The following is a 10,000-nucleotide window of genomic DNA, read 5'->3' on the forward strand; positions in this document are numbered from 1 at the left end:
GGGAGGAATTGATTTTGTTTGTTTTAGTTTTATTTTGTACTTTTTGAAGATTTTTTTTGTTCTCTCTCTTTTCCTCTCCCTTTCTTCCTCCTATCTCTCTCTCCTCCCTCCCTCCCTTCCTTACCTCCTCCCCTCCCTGTTTGCGTGATGGAAATAAAAAAAATAAAGAAAGAAAGAAAGAAAAATTAGACTCTCTTAACTGCATTTTATTTATTCTTATTTTCCTGTCTTTTTTCCGAAAGGGGGGAGAAGGCGGGAGGAAAAGAAGGTTCGGAGGAAATCCTAAACCCGGTCGGGTCCAATCAGCAATTTAAATCCCGGATCTAATCAGCAAGTTAAATACTCCCCTGCTTCTCTCCCCCCTCCCTCCCCCTCTCTCCTCCCCCTTCCTCTCTTCTCCCTCTTTCCCTCCCTCCTCCCTCCTTCCCTCCCTCCCTCCCCCTCTCTCCTTCTTCCTTCCCTCCCCCCTCTCTCTCTCTCTCTCTCTCTCTCTCTCTCTCATCGTGATGCAATTATTGCATCTTAGAAGGTGGCTTGATTTCATATAATGTACAAGGGGGGGGGGATGAAGAGGAAAATAGGGAAGTTATGATGACTGTAGTGGTGACGGTGATGATGATAAGAATAATGATGATAATGACATCATTAACAACAAGAGACCAGAAATTTCGTCGTTCGAAATGTGTGTGTGTGTGTGTGGTGTGTGTGTGTGTGTGTGGTTGTGTGTGTGTGTGTGTGTGTGTGTGTGTGTGTGTTTTTTGCGTGCGTGTGCGTGCTTGTGTGCGCGTTCAAACAGCTGTTGCGAGAGAATGCGAGCGAGCGACCTCCTCCTGCGCGTGCCGACAGCATGAAGGCAAGCACGAGTGTTTTACATACGGAACACCTGAGAGAGAGAGAGAGAGAATTATTGTTTTTGCCGTTATTTATTTGTTTATTTATTTCGTTTTTAGTTAATTTGTGTGTGTGTGTGTGTGTGTATGTGTGTGTGTGTGTTTTATAGGTAGGTAGGGGTATGTTATATTATTCTTTTAATGCCTTGTTATTGTATCATTTTTATGTCATCTTTATTATCGTTGTCATTAATATTGCTCTGGTGTGATTGGGAATTGTGATTATGTATTTATTATCTTTTGTCATTTATGTTTCTTGGATTTATTATATTTTCTTTTCTCTCACTTCATTTGTCATCCGTCTTTTTCTTCCTCCCTTATTCCTTTTCTTTTTCCTTTCTCTTTTCCTTTTCTCTCTCTTCTCCCTCTCTCCCGTCCTTTTTTCTTTTCCTTCCTTCTTCTCTTTCTCATCTCCTCAAATTAACACATTAATCAAGTTCTTCTACTGGCACTTTTTTTTGTCAGTGTAACAGTTATTATGCAATTAGGCTGTTTACTTGTTTTTGTTTCTTTGTTTGTTTTTCTTTTCTTTTATCTTATAATTGTTTTTTCTTTTCCTTTATCTTATATATTTTTTTCTTCTTCCCCTTTTCCTTTTTTTCCCTTTCGTTTGTATGTTGTTATTTTTTTTTCTTTTTTTTCTTTTTCCCTTGTTCCTTCTGCTTCGCCGTCTCTTCTTTCACCGTTTTTCTCTTTCTCCTTCACCCTTTTTACCTTATTTTATTTCACCTTTATTTTAATCATTAATTATTAATACTTAATATCACATTTTTTTTCTTCCTCCTCCTCCTCCTCCTCCTCCTCCTCCTCCTCCTCCTCCTCCTCCTCCTCCTCCTCCTCTCCGTGTTCTCCTTCTTCCTCGTCGTCTTCTTTCTCTTCGTTTTCTCCTTCCTCTTCTTCGTCTTCGTCCTCTCCTTCTCTCTCTTCGTCCCCCCTTCTCTCTCCTTGTCTTCTTCCTCTCCGTCTTTAGTAGATGGCGAGACCCTAGTTGCTGTCTCCAAAATTAGCGCCCGAAGACCATTGTCTCATTATCATTATTGTTCTTGTTCCTATATTTTTGTCCTTGTTCTTGTTCTTATTTTTGTCCTTGTTCTTGTTCTTATTTTTGTCCTTGTTCTTGTTCTTATTTTTGTCCTTGTTCTTGTTATCTATAATTTTTCCCGTGTGTCTGTCGACTGTGTTCATCTTGTGATGTTTATTTACTTATTCATGTATTTATTTTTCGTTTCAGGTTCGTGAGGAAGTCGGGTCGAGAGACGGAGAGGGACCGTGAGTATCTGTGTATGTGGGGGGGGGGGGGTTGTATGTGGGTGAGTGTGTGTGTGTGTGGGGTGTATGTGTGTCGGGGGGGGGGGGGGGAGTTTTGTGTGTGTGTGTGTGTGTGTGTGTGTGTGTGTGTGTGTGTGTGTGTGTGTGTGTGTGTGTAAGTAACCGACCATGTATATATAAGGCCAGAATGCTCGAAACTGCTTGCATAAGAGTCCGAGTCGTATTTTTACTTTGCAATTTGCAGATCACGTGGTATTTGGCGAGGTGACACAATGGGGGGGGGGGGAGGAAGGGTGGGAGGGAGGGGGGGAGCAGCCAAAGCAAAAGGGTAAAAAGGGGTCAGAGCAAAGGGGGGGGGGCGGAGGAAGGGGTTACATGACTCAGTGCTTTTAAGTGAATCATAAGCACATATTGATAGCATGATGACCCCCTCCCCCCCCCCCTACACACGCTCCACTCTCTCTCCATCCCCCACCCCCTACCCTCCACATTGGCTGCGTTTGTTGTGACTCGTTCGCGTCTGTCTGTCTGTCAAATCCATCTTGGATTAGTGATCTCGTGTCAGTTGCCTTGGGTATTGGTGCAGTGATAGGTATGTTGACCCTGTGTGTGTGTGTGTGTGTGTGTGTGTGTGTGTGTGTGGTTTATGTGTGTGTGTGTGTGTTGTGTGTTGTGTGTGTGTGTGTGTGTGTGTGTGTGTGTGTGTGTGTGTGTGTGTGTGTGTGTGTGTGTACGTGCGCGCACATTTGTGTGCATCTATATGTGTCCGAATATATAATGAAATCTTTCTACTGACTGGCATACAATGAAACAAAATATAATTCAAGTCTCAGAAGAAAAGATAAGGTAGTATATATCCATACAGATTCACAAGCATATTTACACACACAAGCCAAACACTTACATCACTTTAGTAATCTCCAAGCTGTTCGGCCGAAAATGACAGAAGGGCCAAAGCCAGAATGGGTTTGGCAGAGACGGACATGGGATCACACGTAATTACACTTTTAGCATTGCACCGTCCCTATATATATATATATATAATATACTAGATATATAGATATATATATATATATATATATATATATATATATTATATATATATATATATATGATATAGATAATAGTAATAGTAAAAGATAATGATAGATAGATAGAGAGATAGATATAGATATAGATATATATATAAATAATATATACATATATATAGATAGATAGATAGATAGATAGATAGATATAGACACACACACCCGACACACACACACACACACACCACACACCACCACACACACACACACACACACACACCACACACACACACACACCCACACACACACACACACACACACACACACACACACACACACACACAACACACACACACACACACACACACACACAACACATACATACATACATACACCACGTGGGGTGGTATGTGTATGTGGTGTTGTGTGTGTGTGTGTGTTTTTTCCCAAGCGATAACTAACAGTTGCGTGGTTGCAAGTTAAGATGAAATAATGCTTGTCTACATTGGCCCCAGAAGCGAGGAGAGGAGAAGAGGGGAGGGAGAGAGAAAGGCGGAGGAGGAGGGGAAGGAGGGAGGAAGAGGAGGAAGGGAAATGTAAAAGAAAAGGGAGGAGGAGAAGTGGAAGAGGAGGAAAGGAGGAGGAGGAAAAAGAGGAAGAGGAGGAAAAGGAAAGTAGAAAAGGGAAGAAGGAAGGAGGAGGAGGAAAGGAGGAGGAGGCAGGAGGAGGAGAGGAAGAGGAGGAGGGAGGGGAAGGAGAAGGAGGAGGAAGAGAAAAAGGGAAGAGGGAAGGGAACGAAGGAAGGGAGAGAAGGAACGGAGGGACGGGAGGTGAGAGGAAAGGAGAAGGAAAGGAAAGGAAGGAGGGAAGGGAGGAAGAGAAGGAGGAAGAGAAAAAGAATGAGAAAGAGAGAGACAGAGACGAAGACACAGAGAGAAAAAGAAAGAAAAAAAATCACAGCAATAATTAAAACACTCAACGTTAATTTCAAGCAAGTGTCCTTCAAAAGAAAACCAACGCGTTCACAATGACCTCGCTCCTCCGCCTCTTTCTCTTTCTTCTCCTCCTCCCTCCTCCTCCTCCTCCTCCTCCTCCTCCTCCTCCTCCTCCTCCTCCTCCTCCTCCTCCTCCTCCTCCTCCTTCTATTCCTCCTCCTCTTCCTCCTCCTTCTTTTCTACATTTCCGTCTTCCTCCCCCTCTCCTCTTCCTCTCCTTCCTCTTCCTCTTCCTCCTCCTCCTCCTCCTCCTCCTCTCCTCCCCCCCTCCCCCCTCCTCCAGCAGCTCCCAGGGGGGAGACGCAAGTATTTTCGCCAAAAACCGGTGCGAACTGGCCGGCCGTCAGCGAATATAGTCTCCTTTCCTGTCCTGGTCTCTTCCTGGATTCCTTGAGCGACTCTTGGTTGAGTGTGCGTCAGAGAGAGAGAGAGAGAGAGAGGGAGAGGGAGAGGGAGAGAGAGAGAGAGAGAGAGAGAGAGAGAGAGAGAGAGAGGAGAGAGAGAGAAGAGAGAAGAGGGAAGGGAGAGAGAGAGAGGAGGGTGAGAGAGAGAGGAGGAGGGAGAGAGAGAGAGAGAGAGAAGAGAGAGAGAGAGAGAGAGAGAGAGAGAGAGAGAGAGAGAGAGGGAGAGAGAGAGAGAGAAGAGGGGGGCATTGTTTAAGACAGCATGGGTATGTAAGTGGGCATTTCCTCTTAAGTGAAGGCTAGAGGACCCTCCCTCACCCCCCCCCCCCTCTTCCTCGTAGGTGCAGTGGCCACACCTGATTGGCGCACCTGATTGCGATTTGACCGCACCTGCACACAGGATCTTAAGGAGTGCGTGAGAGGGGGAAGAGGAGGAGGGAAGGGAAGAAGGAGAGAGGAGAGGAAGAGAAGAGAGAGGAGAAAAGAAGAGAAGGGAAGAAAAAGATAAATAACATGCTTTTACAGAGTGTGCGAGAGTGGGAAAGAAGAGGAAAGAGAGGATAATGGAAGGAGAGGAACGGAGAGAGAGAGAAAGAGATGGAGAAAGAGAATGAGAGAGAGAAAGAAAAGAAAAAAAAGAGAGAAAGAGAGAGAAAAAAATAACAAGATGGATGGATAGATAGTGAAGGCACTTTCAAGATATACTTAGTAATTAAAATCGTAGCGTGCAGACGGTATCGACATTAACACACCAATAACTGCAGCTTCGGGAAATTCATAGAATAATAAACATGACATAGCAAGATGTTGGAATTGAATTTTCTATACATTTCCTTCTTTCTTTATTTTATTTTTTGATGAGAGAGAATGGGTTAAAGGAAGAAATGTGAGGGAGAGAGAGAGAGAGAGAGAGAGAGAGAGAGAGAGAGAGAGAGAGAGAGAGAGAGAGAGAGAGAGAGAGAGAGAGAGAGAGAGAGAGAGAAAAGAAAGGTGAGGGAGAGAGAGAGAGAAATTCCACTCCTTTTTTTTCTATTTTATCTATAAAATGCTAATCAGTGACGAAAAGAGAGAGAGAGAGAGCGCGCGAGGGAGATATTCCTGTCGCATCTCCCTTCCAATATTTTGAAATGAAGTCACCTCATGGCAACGGGCTTTTGGCAGGGAGGGGAGGCACGCAGAATGGAAGAGCCACAGCTGTTCTGGCCGGACACCAAGCCCATCACTTTGGGATTTCCTATATTAAGAAAATCCACCTCCACCTCCCCCTTAAGTGGATAGATGGAAATGAAGATAGGGTAGTGCGTGGACCAAAAAGGAAAAAGAGACTCGAGGAGAATTTATGAGAGTGGAATAAAGGAAAGAAAAGAAGATAAAAAGAAAGACAGTAGGAAAGGAAATTAGACATTAACCCCGAAAATCCGGTGTATTTTTATGCGAAGGATTTTTTTTTTTTTTCATTTTTTTGTGTATATTTATAGTAAAGGAATTTTTTATGGTACATTTTTATTTTTAGTGTTTTCTATCTATATCAGAGGAAGGCGCTTTATTCACTTTTATTTATCTATTTATGATTTTGTTTATTTGTACATTTATTATTTATATATTTATTACTTTATAGATTTGTTTATTGACTTGTTTATCTATTCATCTGTTTATTCATTTATCTTTGTTTTCCTATAACGTAACTTTTGGCATTTTCTTCCATCGTAGATTATTTCTCACTTATTAATCGACCAAAAGGAATTCAGTTTTTCCTTGAAGACTCCTCCGGCCTTCCCTTGAGACTGTTCCTTGAGCATTAGCTGCTAGGAATCCGAAGCCGGGGTCCTGCGTTCGAATCCTTAGGGCAGGTCGTGGCCAGATGTCGGTCGGCTTATGCGGTGGTCGGTCCTTTGGAGGCGTTCGTTCGCGTATATGGGGCAGGGTTGATCTGCTAGGATTTTTTTTTTTTTTTTGGGGGGGGGCTTTCCTTCTTCTTCTTTTTCTTCTTCTTCTTCTTATTATTCTTCTTATTATTATTCTTTTTGTGGTTATTGTTCCTCCTCTATTTGTTCTTTTACCTCTTTATTTCTTTGCGTAATGCTGATTTTTCTTTGTCTTCTTCGTCTTCTTTATTAATTTGTCTGATTCTTCTTCTTCTTTACCCATTTCCTTGATTTTATTATTTTTTATCGTTTTATTACATTTGCTTAATTCAGGTTTTGTTTTTCTTCTATGCTAATTTCTTTAGTATTTTTTACTTCTGTAGCCCTTTACTAAATTCCGAATCCCACGAATGGGAAAGAAAAAAATGAAAATAAACGTTTGAAACAAAAGTGAATCAACGGGAAAAAAAAAATAATGATAATAATAATAATAATAAGGAAAACGTTTGAAACAAAAGTGAATCAACGCAAAATGAGGAAAACATTTAAGACAAAAACGATTCAACACAAATAATATAATAATAATAATAAAAAAGAAACAAACGAAGAAGAAAAGTGAATCGAAACGCACAAAGAGAAGAAAAAAAAAACGTTTTAAAGTGCGCAGAAACGTTTATCCGAGTTGCGGAGAGGGGGACGCGCGGGCGGCTCGGAGAGAAACGTCCATCTCGGATCGGATATTGAAAATGATCCTCGTCGGCGATGCTGGCAGCCGCCCTCGCTCGCTCCTCCTGCGCCCTCGGGTTTTGTTGTCTCTTCGTCTTCCTCTTCTTGATTGCTTGCTTTGTATTTCTTTGGTTTCTTATTGTTTGGTTTTTGTTTTTTGTTTTTTTCCCACATTCTTCTTCGTTTTTTTTTTTTCTTTTTCTTCTTTTTCTTCATCTTCTTCATTTTTTCCCCCTCCTCCCATGGCAGGGCGTAATTCAAAAAACGGCCGCCAGAGGGTTCATCGGGGAGACCCAAAGGCGGCGCGTAATATTGGGGAACTTTGGTTTCCTAGTTCGTATTCATTTCCTTTTTTTTTTCTTCTTTTTTTTCTTTTTTTTTCCTCCTTCTCCTCCTCCTCCTCCTCTTCTTCTTCTTCTTCTTCTTCTTCTTCTTCTTCTTCTTCTTCTTCTTCTTCTTCTTCTTCTTCTTCTTCTTCTTCTTCCACCACCACCACCACCACCACCACCACTTCTCCTCCTCCTCCTCCTCCTCCTCCTCCTCCTCCTCCTCCTCCTCCTCCTCCTCCTCCTCCTCCTCCTCCTCCTCCTCCTCCTCCTCCTCCTCCTCCTCCTCTTCTTCTTCCTCCTCCTCCTCCTCCTCCTCCTCCTCCTCCCTCCTCCTCCCCACCACCACCACCATCACCACCACCACCACCACCACCACTACCTCCTCCTCCTCCTCACCCTCCTCCTTTCCCTCCCCCTCCCCCCCTCCTCCTCCACCACCACCCCCTCCCCCCTCCTTCCCAAACTGCACCTCCCCTGCCTTGCCATCTGCCTTACATAATCTAAGAATGCAATATTAATAGTTGCTCCTTTTCCCTCTCTTTCCGCATGCCTTTGAGAGGATAAATTCATGTCCCGAGATACACTGCCAGGGAGAGGAGGGGGGAGGAGGGGGAGGGAAGGAGGGAAGGGGAAGGAGGGAAAAGGAGTGAGGAAAGATGCATACACGCACACGCACACGCACACGTACGCGCACGCGCACGCGCACGCGCACGCGCACACGCACACGCACACGCACACGCACACGCACACGCACACGCACACGCACACGCACACGCACACGCACGCCACACACACACACACACACACACACACACACACACACACACACACACACACACACACACACACACACACACACACACACTATATTTTTCAATTATGTTTTTATATGATTCAAGGTGAGTGACAAAACGCAAATTAATTTAATTATTGTTAATCACATGGCTGCTTATAATCTAAAAATCATAACCAAACAATTAGTTAATGAAGAGAGAGAGAGAGAGAGAGAGAGAGAGAGAGAGAGAGAGAGAGAGAGAGAGAGAGAGAGAGAGAGAGAGAGAGAGAGAGAGAGAGAGAGAGAGGGAGAGGGATAGAGAGGGAAAAGGAGAGAAAAAAAGAGTGATAGAGAGAGACAAGAACCAGGGACAGACGAAGAGGCAAACAGACAAACACAAATTCAGACGCGAGAGCGAAATAGAAAACGAAAAATGAGAACACTCGAGGGGGAAAAAAGAAGTTTATTTCCAGAAGTTTCTCGCGTCGATGGAAGCTCCTCTTATATGGGTGGCGGTACTCCGGATTTGGGGGGGGGGGTAGGGGAGGGGAAGGGAGGGAGGGGTTGGATGGGGAGGTGAAGGGGGGGGGTAAGCAATGGAAGGGAAGGGAAGGAGGAAGGATGGGGGAGGGAAGGGAGGGAGAGAGGGAAGGGGAGGGTGATAGAGTGGAAGAGGGGAGGGGGCTGTAAGGAAGGGGAAGGGAATGGAAGGGAGGGAGAGGTAATGGGAGGGGAGGGAATGAGGGGTTGGGTGAGGGAGGGTGATGAATGGATAGAGAGGGGAAGGGAAGGGAGGGGAGGGGAAGGAGAGGGGAGGTGAGGGGCAGGGCAGGAGATGGAGGGAAGGTGAGGGTAGGCAGGGCGGTGGGCGTCCTGGCTGTCGGCAGTGGGCGGCGTGGCGGTGGTGGAGAGGGCGTGACGTTCGACCATGGGCGTTTGAACCGGATGTTTATACCGGGTTTAAGTTTAGTCTTCGGGCGTGTTGGTGAGGGGTAGGTGTTGGGGGGGGGGTTGGGGGTAAGGTAAAAGAGGGGGAGTGATGGGGATGGGGATGGGGGAAGGGGCAAGGGAAAGGTTGACGTATTTTGGCGTGTAATTCTTTGCCACGCCCCTCTCTTTTTCTCTATCTATCTACATCTATCTATCTATCTATCTATCTATCTATCTATCTATCTATATATATATATATATATATATATATATATATATATATATATATATATATATATTATGTATATATATATATTTGCCTTTTAAGCTTTTGACCTTTCCCTTTCCTTATTTCTCATTTTCTCCTTCTCCTCCCCTTCCATGTGATTATTTCCATTATTTGTGTGTCAGCTACTTGACATTTTCTTATTTTTCATTAAAACACGCACACGCACACGTGCGTACACACACATACACACATACACACACACTCACGTACACATACTATTACAGGGGAAGGGGAAGGGGGAAGGGGAGGGGATAGGGTTAGATTTATGATTTTATTGCCGGATTAGAGAGACTAGAGAAAAAAAAATGGCCGTTAATTACTGAAATTCCGATCTTATTTTTTTGTCTCGCCATTTTGTTTTTTTTGCATGACATTTTTTTTTTCTTCTTTTTTTTTTTCTTCTTTTTTTTCGCATGACATTTTTTTTATTTCTCTTTATGACTGACCAAGACGCGTCGTAAAATTGACAGAAGGTGACAAGTTTGCCGACTTTTGTTTCG

At 43.9% G+C, this 10,000-nt stretch overlaps 1 protein-coding gene across 1 annotated transcript in view; it reads left to right on the forward strand.

Moving 5' to 3' along the window:
• The window catches only part of LOC119597529, a 25,354-nt gene that overhangs the window by 5,235 nt on the left and 10,119 nt on the right, over window positions 1-10,000 (forward strand). Inside the window, exon 3 of the mRNA XM_037947105.1 lies at window positions 2,135-2,159. Within this exon, the coding sequence (XP_037803033.1) occupies window positions 2,135-2,159 (25 nt within the window). The remainder of the gene's footprint in view (window positions 1-2,134; window positions 2,160-10,000) is intronic.

The sequence above is a fragment of the Penaeus monodon genome, chromosome 39 (assembly GCF_015228065.2).
Source record: "Penaeus monodon isolate SGIC_2016 chromosome 39, NSTDA_Pmon_1, whole genome shotgun sequence".
Classification (NCBI taxonomy): domain Eukaryota; kingdom Metazoa; phylum Arthropoda; class Malacostraca; order Decapoda; family Penaeidae; genus Penaeus; species Penaeus monodon.